The 13,559-nt window shown below is 41.3% G+C and overlaps 5 protein-coding genes across 11 annotated transcripts; 3 read left to right on the top strand and 2 right to left on the bottom strand.

Annotated features, from left to right (window-relative positions):
• Nucleotides 1–136: 136 nt before the first annotated feature.
• On the bottom strand, nt 137–3,869 carry LOC6629607 (VPS35 endosomal protein sorting factor-like). Its single transcript, XM_002054636.4, has 12 exons — nt 3,759–3,869; nt 3,604–3,700; nt 3,428–3,547; nt 3,206–3,368; nt 2,488–3,143; nt 2,259–2,425; nt 1,917–2,199; nt 1,546–1,856; nt 1,145–1,488; nt 776–1,084; nt 451–719; nt 137–386 (listed from the first exon to the last, which is right to left on the bottom strand). Exons 1-12 carry the CDS (start codon nt 3,773–3,775, stop codon nt 279–281), a joined length of 2,844 nt encoding a protein of 947 aa, XP_002054672.1. The 5' UTR covers nt 3,776–3,869; the 3' UTR covers nt 137–278.
• An 81-nt stretch (nt 3,870–3,950) lies between these two features.
• LOC138910953 (transcription factor Ouib-like) lies at nt 3,951–5,637 on the top strand. The gene is made up of 4 exons (XM_070207373.1): nt 3,951–4,091; nt 4,153–4,901; nt 4,960–5,205; nt 5,269–5,637. The coding sequence occupies exons 1-4, from the start codon at nt 3,951–3,953 to the stop codon at nt 5,441–5,443; spliced, it is 1,311 nt and encodes a 436-aa protein (XP_070063474.1). The 3' UTR covers nt 5,444–5,637.
• A 126-nt stretch (nt 5,638–5,763) lies between these two features.
• On the top strand, nt 5,764–7,360 carry LOC6629609 (transcription factor Ouib). The gene is made up of 4 exons (XM_002054638.4): nt 5,764–5,965; nt 6,049–6,761; nt 6,830–7,075; nt 7,137–7,360. The coding sequence occupies exons 1-4, from the start codon at nt 5,852–5,854 to the stop codon at nt 7,252–7,254; spliced, it is 1,191 nt and encodes a 396-aa protein (XP_002054674.2). The 5' UTR covers nt 5,764–5,851; the 3' UTR covers nt 7,255–7,360.
• A 294-nt stretch (nt 7,361–7,654) lies between these two features.
• On the top strand, nt 7,655–12,354 carry LOC26530412 (transcription factor Ouib). 7 transcript variants are annotated; one of them, XM_070207378.1, is made up of 8 exons: nt 7,655–7,865; nt 7,931–8,619; nt 8,688–8,933; nt 8,994–9,736; nt 10,554–10,755; nt 10,835–10,958; nt 11,390–11,536; nt 12,085–12,354. In XM_070207378.1, the coding sequence occupies exons 1-4, from the start codon at nt 7,752–7,754 to the stop codon at nt 9,109–9,111; spliced, it is 1,167 nt and encodes a 388-aa protein (XP_070063479.1). In that variant the 5' UTR covers nt 7,655–7,751; the 3' UTR covers nt 9,112–9,736; nt 10,554–10,755; nt 10,835–10,958; nt 11,390–11,536; nt 12,085–12,354. The 7 variants fall into 7 exon arrangements, with proteins under 7 accessions (XP_070063479.1, XP_070063477.1, XP_070063478.1 ...); XM_070207376.1 differs by having other exon boundaries at nt 11,390–11,644; XM_070207377.1 differs by having other exon boundaries at nt 11,390–11,655.
• On the bottom strand, nt 9,059–13,398 carry LOC6629610 (transcription factor Ouib). Its single transcript, XM_002054639.4, has 4 exons — nt 13,262–13,398; nt 12,635–13,197; nt 12,325–12,570; nt 9,059–9,580 (listed from the first exon to the last, which is right to left on the bottom strand). Exons 1-4 carry the CDS (start codon nt 13,379–13,381, stop codon nt 9,388–9,390), a joined length of 1,122 nt encoding a protein of 373 aa, XP_002054675.3. The 5' UTR covers nt 13,382–13,398; the 3' UTR covers nt 9,059–9,387.
• Nucleotides 13,399–13,559: the final 161 nt, after the last annotated feature.

Genomic DNA, 13,559 nt, shown 5'->3' with positions numbered 1-13,559 from the left:
GAATAAACGAAATAAAAAAAAAAACAAATATTTTTGTTTTGCCTGTATACAAAACTGTCTGATCATTGATAGCTAGCACAAACTAAGTTTCATTTAAATTCTTAAGGTCATAACTCAGTCAAAAGCAATTCGCAAGTAGGTTGTCTGTATAAATATTTAAGTCTTAATTCAGCCATTTGATTGCACAACAAATTTGAAGTCGTTTCAGCGACAAATCACCAATTTCCGCCTTATGAATAGTTAATCTCAATGAGTGGCAGCTATCGCTGGCAGCTATTTCAACTGTCGCGCATGCGTATTAGCAGCTTGGCAATTGTTTGGGCACGCGACGGTGACGAATCCTTGACTAACTTATAGAAATGCTCCACGCTGCACAGCATTTGTGGCTGAAAGACAATAAACACATATTAATATGGATACTTTAATTTCGATTGGTTGTTGTACACGCACAATAGTTTCGCTGTCCAGCTGCGCCTGTGCTTTGTTAGCGAGTAGCCACAGCTTTACTGCCAGTTGGCAGAGCGGTTCCCTTTCTAGATCTGCATAGCGAACTATGCGCATAAAAAGCTCCATGGCTAGCTGTGCTTGGGTGCGCTGCTGATGGGCTGCGCCCAGAGACTTCAGCTGCATTAGAATGGAATCCACAACCTGTGCACACAAATTATTCACCTCTACCAGGAATTTGGGATCGTGACCATAGAGCCCATCATTGGAAACCACTATAAGAAAGTCAATTATTTAAAATATTGAGGTAAGTTGAACCTCCGGTTTTTACCGCCGTCGATGTGATAGGGAAATCGCTCCAGGCTTTGCACATAGAGCATGTCCAGAACATGCAGGTATATGATAGCTGGCGCTGTACTATACGTCTTAAATGATCGCCTGCCCACGATATCAAGCAACAGTCGCAAAAAGTATAATACACCCTGTTCGGGGCTGTCTGGGACTACGATTAGCGTGGCCAGCATATTGCATAGATACGCGACGAGATAGCGCTCCAGGCAACGCGGCTTGCCTTCAAAGTCAACGGTGGCAGCGGGCAGTTCGTTAACCAGCTGCAGCGCAGCCTCAAAGCAAGCGTCCGCTAATAGAAACGAAAGGTTTAGTTTGCATTGAGTTTTCAATAGTTGTAAATAAGCCATACCTTGCCCAAGACATAGATGTCTCAGGGCCAGTTGACCGCACAGTAGATATAAATCCATTTTTTGCTGAACAGAACTAATACTGGGAATGGTTATAAAACAATAGGCAATGCAGGCCTTTACAAAACCCAAAGACTTGACACCTTGTCGATTGGATGACCGCATCGTAAGCTTGCAGGCGGCGTACACTAGGGTTACATAGACTGCATCCAGGTTGCTAAAAGTACCGCGTGCCTCCACATAGAAGCTGAGTTGGTGCTCCAGATCTTTTCCAAAGTGAACTTTATTTATGAAACCATTGATGAGCTGCGAAATCTGACGGCGTTCGTCCTCCACAGTAAGTGCACTGCAAATATATTATATATAAGCATGACTTCTTTAAATGGATATTGCGTTCACTTACTTGACCGAGTCGTTAAGTATCTTGCCGAGATACATTAGTGCATTGGTAACTACAGCATCGTAGGTTCGTTCCTCGCTGTTTTGTCTGTAGTGGCTCAGAATAGACTTGCACATCTCCACACGCACAGACTCCTTATGGAACAAATCCAAATAGGGCAGAAAATGCGGTTGAATAAGCAGCAACTCAATGCTTCGATAGTTTTGCATTATCCTAGTTAGAATGCTTTGCAGCTGGCCGTAATGCTTCTCATAGGCCTTGCCTAGACACATCCGAGAATTCAGTTCACCCAGCAGACGATTTACCTCGTGTATCTGTAAAAGAAATAAAGTATAAATTAACTAACTGTTTATTCAATGATTAATCGAACTAACCGTAAAGTACTGTGCAACGAAAGGCGCCCAGGTTTCCACACAGTTAATGTATTCGTTTGGATCCGTGAGCGTGTTAATAGTTTGAAAGGCAGCGTTCAGAAAGGGAACGCGCTGCTCCTGCAACGGTGCGCAACTGCTGACACAGCTGCCCAGTGGTCGCAGTAGTTGAGACTTTGAAATACCAGGTGTGTCGCAGTTATTGATCAGCTCCAAAAACTCCTGAGCATGTGCCGCAATGAACTCTCCCTTCGAGGAGTTGAGAATGGACAATAGTACTGCTCCGCTAGAGAAACAAATTAGTGAATACGCACAGAGTTATGCGCAGAATTACAGAAAGCTTACTTGTTTTTTAGCTGCTTACACTCGTTGAGCATTTCCTGTGCTGAAACTTCACTTTTATGCATCAGACACTGCAGCATAAAATCCAGAGCTGGTGCATACAGCTGTAAATATGCGCTGGACGTGATTATCTCCGGATGCAAATTGTAGCGGGCCACCAGGCGAAAGATCTGCCGGTATACAGTGTAAAAGAAAATTAAATTGAGGTCAAAGTCGAGTATGACTCACTAACCTGCGGATAAATTGTGAAAAAATCTGTAAAGTTGTCGCGTATGTAGACCTTGCTGGACGTAACCGGAACTCCAACGCGCACCAGGTAACAGCGCGCATAGCTGGAAACCAGCGGATCAGCAATGCCACGTAGCTGACTTGTGAGTCGTAACAGGGATTGCTCCATTTCCTGCTCCGAGGTGGTCAGAAACCCATAGCACTTAAATATAGCCATTTCCAGATAAAGACGCGGCAGCAGCTCACGTATAGAGGCGACTTTGTAGAACCAATTCTGACAGGTGTCGCGTGCAGCTTCGCGCTCTCTTTGTAGGACCACGGCCGATGCGCCTGGTGCACCCGCTGCCTTGGCACGTAAACGCTCGTAAACCAGCTTGCCAAAGACGTCCAAAATATCCGTGATAAGAACATACTGACTGGGATAGAACTGCAGCACTCTAGTGTCCGATAGCATCTTGGCGCACTGAATGGCTATCTTCAGAGCCTTGACGCGCTGATCGTTGTGCCAGGACTGGATCAGTTCCTGTTTAAGCTGATCGAACCGCTGTATGTACTCCTGCTGTGTCAGGTCCATCATGTGACGCATGCTACAAGCATCGAAATTATCCAGCTGCTCTAGCCGATACTTAACCTTATCCGCCACCACAGTCTGGGCCTTGACTATAAAGATAGTATTATTAGTAAATTAAACGTCTTAGTTTATTCCTGGAACAGGATCTTACAGTTTTCACCCCCACTTTCCGTGCTGCTGGTGCATAGAAAGCTGGTGGATAGCGACAGCTTTTCATTGGTCGTGAAGCGATTCAATATGCCCAGGCGGCGTGTGCTCCAATTAAGCGCGTTATCCTCCAGTTCGTTGCTGTGTCCACGCTTAGACTTGAGCGTCTGCAGTGAAATGTTGAATCATATTTTGTTATTAGATGAAGTCATCGCAGTTTACTTACAAATTCGCTGGCCATCTGCGTCAGTGGATCATTTAGTTCCTGCTCCTGGCGCGCAAATTTCGAAAGCGGATCAGTGCCTTCCAGTGCCAACGCCAAGCTGAGGGGATTCTTGTCTGCGACCTGACAAGTAAATTAGTTAAATATTTACAAGGGGCGGAGTTTTGCAGCTGTCTTACCGTGACATTGACAGTCTGCTGCTTAAGCGGATGTTCTTCCGTAACTTTTCTATGTAAATGGTTTTTGACAACTTGATAGCAGCGTGGCGCGCAAGACCTGTATGCAAACGTGTTTATTATAAACAAATAATTGTTTATTTTCGAGATAAACTTACCATTCCAAAGTCGCCATGTCGTGCTTTTCGGCTCTGTTAAGTGCGGTGTAACTCTGTTAATTTAACATTCGATTGTTGACACTCCCAGTGAATGGCAAAACAATATATATGAGAAGTAGTTGGCAACGCAAGACACATCCGCGCATCTTTTTCCACCATTTATCCATAAAAAATTGTTTTGCTTAGAAAAATATGGCAAAAGTACCGAACAAATGGCTAAAAAACACATGCAGAGTGTGCGGCAAATACGCCAGTTTCAAGAAATCTTTCAAAATATTTGATAAAGCCAATAAAAAGCTGCTAGGCAATATAGAAACGCTCACGGGCCTACGGGTAAGCGGGACAAGACTCTGCTTTGGCAATTATCTTATGCATCTAATTTGTTTATTTGCAGCTGGAAAGCTATCTATGCTTACCCGAGCTGATGTGCGAGTGCTGCAACATTGAATTAACAAGTGCCGTCAGGTTTCGGGATCGCTGCATCAGCGCCCAGCGTGAATTACTAGCGGGGCTCACCAAACAGCAGCAGGAGGGCATACCCGAGAAATACAAGGCACTCATAATGGGAAACGAAGCCTTAACGCCGTCAGCAGATGATCAAGAAACCGAAGGTGACTCGGAACCAGAAACCGAAGTGGAGCGAGAAATCGAACCTAGTTACCAGCATGCGGACGATGATGAACTGGTCAAATTGCTACCGGAAAGTAGTGGAACTGTTACGAAAGTCAAATATGAAATTGGCCCTGACATGACGGATTTCATTGAGGCTGACGAGGATGACAATGATTCGTTGGTGGAGGAAACGCAATACGAATGCCTTATGGCAGACGATGACGGGAATATTGTGAAAATTGAGAACATGTCGAATCAACTGATAGTGCCCGATCCCACAGAGGTCTATCTGTATGATTCTGACGACGAGGTGGCCGTTCTGGACAATGTGCTCGATGATGAATATGAGCATGAGAATGCTGTGAAAAAGAGCAGCCTGCCGCCAAAGCCAAAAATTAAGCCCGAAGATCCTCGTCGCAGAGGGGCAGGCGGTGTTTACATTTGCGAGCAATGCGGCAATCACATAAAGGGACGCATGGCATTCGAATTGCATTGCCGTCGGCATCGCGGCGAGAAAGATTTCCAGTGCGAGTAAGTGGTGTCCAATCATACACACAAACAAATAGAAATGAATTACATTTCTTTCTAGAATCTGTGACAAATGCTTTTGCACCACCTCGGAGCTTAAGCGCCACATGCGCAAGCACACCGGAGAGCGCCCCTTTGCCTGCCAGTACTGTGGACGCTGCTTCTCCGACTACACGACGCGCGTCAAGCACGAACGCACCCACACCAACGAGCGCCCCTATGTGTGTGGCACCTGCGGCAAGGCTTTCACCACGGGCTACATTCTTAAAAACCATATGTTAACACATTCCGGCTTGCGCTCTTATAGGTAAAATATGGCAGGTATATCGCCGACGAGGTTTGGCTCTAATAGAATTTCTTGTGCTTTCAGATGCGAGCTCTGCGACAAATCTTTCATGCTTCCCACTCATCTCAGCACACATATGCGAACCGGGGTGCACAAGCGTACTTTGGAAAAGTATCAGATGAAGCAGCAAATGCAGCACGACCCCGCCCTACAGCTCAAATTGGAAATGGATGAGGAGAGTTTGCATATTCAGGATTAATAATAATCATCACCGTTAAATAAGATTACAAAAAACCTATTCTATATTAGATAAAATAAACGAATGTAATTAATGCCTACATTTTATATACCTTAGGAATCTTTGCTTACAACCCATTCTTTTCGAATCCATAGCAATAACTTATGTAAATTATATTGAATTATCTATAAATAAAGCAAACAACTAATTCAGTACTGGAAATTTTTTTCTTTATTTACGAATATAATGTAAAAAAAATTAAACAATTGGTTAACAGCTATAAATCAAACGTTAGTCAACACAGTGCAAGCGATATTACGCGCACACGCGAATGGCAAAAATAACAAAAACAGCTGTACCATCAAACGACGCTGTTTACATATTTATTTATTGAGCTCAACAAAATATTAGTTTTTATTACTGCACGCAATGCTCAAGAATATGTGCAGAGTGTGTGGCAGATATGCAGCCTACAAGAATTCGATAAGACTCTTCGAGGATCAAAACATACTTTGGCGCATTCAAGTCCTTACGGGATTAATTGTAAGTATTATTATTATTTGTGTGTTTTGAGTTGTCAGCTGACACACAAATATGTAAATAAAATTAACGATATTGTTATGCAGTTGGAAAATGCAAAATGCTTGCCGAATCTAATATGCATTTGCTGTCAGACGGAATTACGCGAGGCAATCAGATTTTGCGATAGAGTCGTGGCAGCACAGCAGCAGCTCCTGTCTGCCTTAAGCGAGGAAGAGCTGAAGCATGTATCCAAGGAGTACCGGGTAGCCGTAATGGAATATGCTGGCAACAGTAGCCAAAAATTAATCAATGCCAGGCACTTTGAGTCACAACCGGAAACCGCGGCTGCAAGTGAGCCTGAGCCGGATGAAGAGTTAATAATTAAAGTGCAACAGGATGAAGACGAGATAATTATAGAGGAGCACAGCCAACATGGAGACCTCATAGAGTACGACATAAACATTGATGATGACTTAGTTAGAGAGGTGGATGAAGCTCAGCATGCCCGTACCTTACCGGAAACAATAAAAAATCCACTTGACGAGCACCCAAGTGCACTAGTCAGCGATGCTAACGAAAATTCAGCTACCGAAGACTATATCCTGCCTGACAAGGATTCGGATGAGGAGTGTGCAGTTTTGGACAGAGTGTTAAACGACGAGATTGCCATGCAAAGTGTCGGCAGGAAAAAACGGGGACGAAAACGCGTAGGAAGTCTGATATTTGTCTGTGATGAATGTGGCAATCATATATCTGGACGCATGGCCTTTGAATTGCACTGCAGACGACATCGTGGAGACAAACAGTTCCAATGCGAGTAAGCATGCCAAAAATGTATAAACAACAAATATTACATTGACGTAATGCACTTCCAATTTCTGTCAGCGTGTGCCAGGATCGCTTTTGCACCAGCTCCGAACTAAAACGACATATGCGAAGGCACACCGGGGAACGTCCCTTTGCATGCCAGTACTGTGGACGCTGCTTCACGGACTATAGCACGCGGCTGAAACACGAGAGGACACACACCAATGAGCGCCCGTATGTGTGCACCAGCTGTGGAAAGGCCTTCACCACCGCCTACATACTCAAGAATCACATGCTCATTCATTCCGGCGAGCGAGCTTTCAGGTGGGGTTCCTTATTTATTATACAACTTGCAATTGCTTTAAAATATATTTCTCGCTTACAGTTGCGAGCTGTGCAATAAAACCTTTATACGCCAAACACATTTGGCTACTCATTGTCGGTCCAGCGCACACAGGCGTAATCTAGAGCAGCAAAACCAGGGAATAAAAGTGAAAAGTTAATTGATTTGAATTTTGTATTCATATACATATGTATAATAAGCTCAAACTTTTCAACATGTATCTGCTTTTGTATGTGTAGGGTATAATTAAACAATAATAACCTTCATGAAGTGTACATTTGTGATTTTCCAGACTATATACTAGAGTTTCATTAAAGTTCTGAAATGAATGAGTTTCATTATGCTGCTTATTTCAGCAAATCTACTACTATTTCTAATACACTGAGTTTTTAATTTTTTTTTAATTGTTACTATAATGTCAGAGAAACAGTATAAACAAATTTAAGTTGAACATGTTAAAATTGTTGTGCGATCTTTTTAAAAAGACTATAGTTCGTTTTACAACACTAACACATTAAATGGTTACAGGTTCCGCACACATGTGAATGGTAAACTCAGTAAAAAACAGCTGTTGCTTCATACAAATTTGTTTACCCATTATTTGTGGCGCTCAACCAATTTTTTATTTTGCTTGAATTATATTTATACAAGCGCACAATGCTTAAAAACATGTGCAGAGTTTGTGGCAGATATGCCGCTGTCAAAGAATCGTTAAGAATTTTTGATAATAAAGATGTGCTTTGGAGCATTCAAGTCCTTACGGGCTTAACAGTAAGTAATATATTTAATGTTTATACGCAGTCATTATAAATTATATATCATATATTGTAACGCAGTTGGAAAATGCTAAATGTTTGCCGGACCTAATATGTATTTGCTGCCAAACTGAATTGCGCGAAGCGATCGGGTTCAGCGACAGGGTAATTGCAGCACAGAAACAACTCCTGACGGCGTTAGCTGAGGAAGAGCTGAAGAATGTATCCGAGGAGTATAGGATAGCCGTAATGGAACTGGCTAGCAACAGTTGCGAAAAGCCATTCAACATAAACAACTCTGGACCACTATCAGAGTCAGATGAGGAGTCGATTTTAAAACCGCAACTAGAAGCAGGAGAAATGAATATAGAAAAGCATCGCGGACAGGATGAACTGTTGGAGTACGATATTATAATAGATGATGAGGCAGTCATCGAGGAGGCTGAAGTGCAAGAGATTCGAGCCTTGGAGTCCATGGAAAATCTGACCGATGAACACCAATGCCCAATTGCCAACGAAGCCGGCGATATTGCAACTACCGAAGATTATATCCTGAATGATAAGGCGTGGAATGAAGCGTGTGTGGTATCGAGCCGGGAGTTGAGCAAAGAGATTGCAGCGCCAAAAATTGAAATCAAGAAAAAACGAGCTCGAAAAGGCCTCGGAAATGTAATATTCGTTTGTGATGAGTGTGGCATTCACATATCTGGACGCATGGCCTTTGAACTACACTGCCGGCGACATCGTGGAGACAAGCAGTTCCCATGCGAGTAAGCATGCAAAATACGAATAAGCAGCGACAAGCAAATTAATGTAATATGCGTTTCATTTCTGATAGAGTTTGCCAGGATCGCTTTTGCACCAGCTCCGAGTTGAAGAGTCACATGCGGAGGCACACCGGTGAACGTCCCTTTGCCTGTCAATACTGTGAGCGCAGTTTCGCAGACAACAGTTCCCGGATAAAGCATCAGCGTACACACACAAATGAACGCCCGTATGCGTGCACAAGCTGTGGCAAGGCCTTTACCGCTCCCTACATACTCAAGAATCACATGCTCATTCATTCCGGCGAGCGTGCCTTCAGGTGAGGCTTCGATCACTTGTACGACACGTATTCGCTTAATTAAATGTCCTCCAATTACAGCTGCGAGCCTTGCAACAAAACCTTCAGAAGACATACTCATCTAGTTACACATTTTCGGTCCAGCGCCCACAAGCGTAAACGAGAGCGTCAAAACAAGGAAATAAAGAATACAAGTTAATAGATTCCAAAAGCACGCATATGATTTAAGTAAATTAATTATACAAATTCGCTTGACACTAAATTTTAGGCCAAAAGAACAAGGAAAACCATAACAAAATATATGATATTCTTTTTGTATATAAACGAAATATCAAAGTTGCCTTTGATTAATTCGTTGGGACCGCATATATTTGCACTATCCAAGTAAACTATTTATTTAATTAAATCCGAATTTGCACTTATTACTTGTTCAATATTCCAACAATTTTTAGATTTGTGAATTATTTAACAGCAGCTAACGCTCCAAAGGCACTCCGACTGTAACAACTACCACGCCCTGTGACTCTCCGGTAGATTGGGGCAAGATGATTGCATCCGCCTTCGGTTGTGCCACACATGACTTTTCCACATTCTGTTTGTGAGTATTGGAGCGATAGTGAGTCTTTAGATGAGTTGGCCTTGAAAAAGAGCGTTCGCACAAATCGCACCTGTGAAAAACAAGCATATGATGACTGAAACATATAAATATTATGAATAGTTTTTACTTTGAAACAAGTAGCTTGTATCTTTTTAATACAAAATACAATTATCTCCGATTTTCTGCTCTTCTCAAAACATTACTCAAATTTGCTTTGGATATGCAGGTAATAACTATAGAGGCAGCCATGTCTGCTCGGTTGGTCGGTCACACACAACATGCTACCTTTCTTCATACATAGATATGTACACAGGTATGTATGTACCTACTTCTTTTGAATGGCGAAGAAACCGGTTCTTAAAAACAACATGCATATGTATTTATGTTTGTATATACTCTCGACAAGCCGAAAAGAGCTTTTTCAGTGTCTAGAGTTAGTCCGCGTTTGTTCGACTTGTACGAATTGCAAAAAGCAACAGTTTGAGTTAGCTTTCAGGTGAGGCGACACGATTTCTTTTTGCTTTAATGCATATTTAAAAAACTGCGACAAATATTTGCTATATTTAAGTCATGCAAGTGTCTTAAAACATACAGTTATACATACAAAAAAAAAACTTGTATTGAAAGTAGAGAGTTTTCCAATTAATACACGTCTTAATACATGTTGCTCAAGGTATAGAGACACTGAATCCATTCAAGGTTACGAGTGTTTTTTTTTCTTTCTAATAATTCACTTCGCAACAAGCGAAAATAGCAAATCTTAAACAATATATTGTGTGACGCTTTTTTTTTCAAATCCTAATAGGGTATTATAGTGTACTTTGTATTCCAAATAGGGAATAACATGCAAAGCTGACTCTTTTTGTGTGGGCGAGACTTGAAGTGCTTAGTCAGGTTTCAATATCGATGATATCATAACAAATTTGTGGGCAGGTGAAAGACCTACTTACATATATAACACGCCTATTCAACAATTAGAGGCGGGGTTCAGGGATGAAAAAAGTTAATAATTTAAAAATTGTAATAAATCTGTTTACTTGCAGTTTCTGCTTTTATAATGAAGAGCAATTTACTTGCCATCTTTGTTTTAACCACACTTGTGTGTGGCACGCGGGCTACCCTTGGTGGCAAGGCAGTACTCAAGGAAAAGGATATGATGAGAAAGATTGTATTCGACAAAAAGACACCAGATGTGTTTTATTGTCCAATGCAGAAGCCCTCTTCGATGAACAAAATTATTGTCACGTAAATAGCATTGATATTCCCAATTGTCCGAATACTAATATATATATATATTTACGACTATAAATTGGAATATGTTTAGTGCTCGGCCCCTACACAAGTTGTGCGAATACGAAGGAAACCCATTGCCAGCTGAATATAAATCTGACTGTTATATGGATATTGATGAATCGGATTATGCATGCAAGGAGAAATATAGAATTATGGTAAGCAATTATCCAATTAAGTATGCTCGAATTCCCGATGCTTACAAAACATAACAAACGACAGCGGATGTGTAGGAAACTATATAGGAAACATGATATTCGGGACGCCGAAACATTGTGTTACTTGCTGTTGTCTAAGATTTTGTAATGTAACCTCATTCAAGCTTAAATTTGTTAATAATATTGGGGAAAAACTCCTAATATTTAATCATGTAACTTGACAAGTGAAATACGATATCTAGAGTTATTTACATTTTGCACTTTACACCATCCATTTATTAAGTTCATATAATTGACGAAAATAATTAATTTAAGCTTTCATATTTATGCTACGTTCTTATATATATTGTTGACGTAGCACTTGTACATTTAATTGTTGATTAATTTATACCAAATAAGAGATTCTAATACTGAGTTTTGTTTAATTACAGAAACGATTCGCCAAAGACGAACCCTAATAAAATAATCACAAACAACACAACAAATTTTAACAGCTTATTGTACATTATCATTGCACCATACGCTGGCAGCTTTGAGTAACTGGATAACACGGCTAAATATCACAGTTTTGTTCTGCTGTACTTACCTGCATATATACCTATATAGATACACTACTGATAAACCCATTTACGAAATAACACATATCCCATACAAAAAGGCAAACTTTAACGAGGATTTATATGCGAGTAAATATACTGTTAGTCAGTGGCTTTAACAATTCTATAGTTCAGTACAAAAGCGGCGATATAGTATTTTTCTAAGCTACTAATACAATCAAAAATAATTCTCGATGTCGACCTATAAACTTAGCTAAAGTGGATAAGTTTTTGAATATTTTATCACTAGTTTAATTTTAATAGTAATTAAGAACGAAACGACATGCTAAAAATATGCTTTGGTTTTACAAAACTTAATAATGTTATTGTTTTAAAAACCATATTCTTCATTTTTATCATGTCTTCGTAGTATTTTGAATAGAAACTTGGTTTGGGGTATTTGAGTTATTCGCTTTTGTGTAAGTATATAACCTTTGAGCACCTTATCAAGCACCTAACAAGAAAGAGCAGCACTGTATTTGACTTAAATAATCTAAATGTTTCTATTTCGATTTTATGTGCCTATTCAGATGCGTAAATTTCCCCCAGGCAGCGAAGAGCCGTTCAACGGTGCCCGTCTAAAGCGATTCATGACTTATAACAAGGAGCTCGTCTGAGCCGAGGGTATTATATGCACATGTGAGAGAGCACTATTCATTTTGGGACCTGATTCTAAGCTGGTTTTAAATATCGATCGATTAACTAACAGAAAGAAAATTATAATTTAAGTGAACCGATTAGTTAATAAAGATTGGCTTTTATATACTTGCCTAAACAAACGCTCGCCCGTATGCACCAGATTATGGTTTTTTAATATGTAGGAGTTGGTGAATGCCTTGCCACAGTGTGAACAGACGAAGGGCCGTTCATTGGTGTGGGTCCGCTCGTGACGCAGTCGACCGCTGTAGTTGACGTAGGTTCGATCACAGTAGCGGCATGGAAATTTCCTGTCTCCAGTGTGCATTACTTGATGGCCTTTCAGCTCGCCGGCGGACAGAAATCGCGCTGAGCACTGCCTGCAAACAAGACACGATTACGCATAAACAAGACAGTAGTTCTAGCTTAACTTGACCATCTTACTCGCACTGGAAGGGCCTTATGCCGCTGTGTTTGCGCAGATGTCGATCAAAGGCGGACTTGCCCGTGACGTTGTTGCCGCACTGATCACAGAAGAAGACGGGTAGCTTTTGCTTGGCGCGCGGCTGCTTTGAGGCGGTGCATTTTGGCAATTGTCGACGAAGTTTTGTCTCCATTGGTGACACATGGTTCTCATCTTCCAACGAGGATACATTTGTTGTGTCATCGTTGCCATTGCAGGTTTCCGTGTCCAAATGATCGATACCATCATCTTCATCAACTTCATTATTTGGCTGTTCGACTTTGATGAGCACTTCAATGGGACTCAATGGCGCTTCCTCAACCTCGTTTTCGCTTGCACAACGTACACGGGTGCGTGCACTACGACGTACACAAATTACATGAGTGGACGCAGGACCAGTTGCATCAGGATTGGGGGCTCCATTGTACTTTTGGGTCCATCTCTTTTGGTTGCGCAGGCAACGCTTGCGAAAGTTTATGGCACAGTCCAAATCATTCAGACAGATTTTGCATATAACCTCTGGCAAATTGGGTTTGACCTCCAACTTCACAGTTGGTTTAACAAATTGTTTATAATTTAATCAACGATTAGACTTTGCACTGACTTACAAAAACGCCGGTAAGTAGCTTTATTTGTCGCAAAAGTTGACGTGCGCTCTTCTCAAATAGATTTATTGCCTTACTGGCATCAGTGTCGACTGCACAGATGCGACAAATATTTTGCAGCATATCTCGCAGAGAACTTAAATTTCACTTCAATCAATTGCAAATGTAAACAAAGCAGCTGTCCCACACCCACACTAGCCATTTGCCATTCACCCGGAAGCGTCAACAGGTTGTTGTCGTAATACAGCACTGGCCCGAAAGTAAAACTTCAAATTGCAGGTATTCCCGCTATTCTATATGT

This window comes from Drosophila virilis, chromosome 2 (genome assembly GCF_030788295.1).
Source record: "Drosophila virilis strain 15010-1051.87 chromosome 2, Dvir_AGI_RSII-ME, whole genome shotgun sequence".
NCBI lineage: Eukaryota > Metazoa > Arthropoda > Insecta > Diptera > Drosophilidae > Drosophila > Drosophila virilis.
This window is presented reverse-complemented; position numbering and strand designations above follow the sequence as displayed.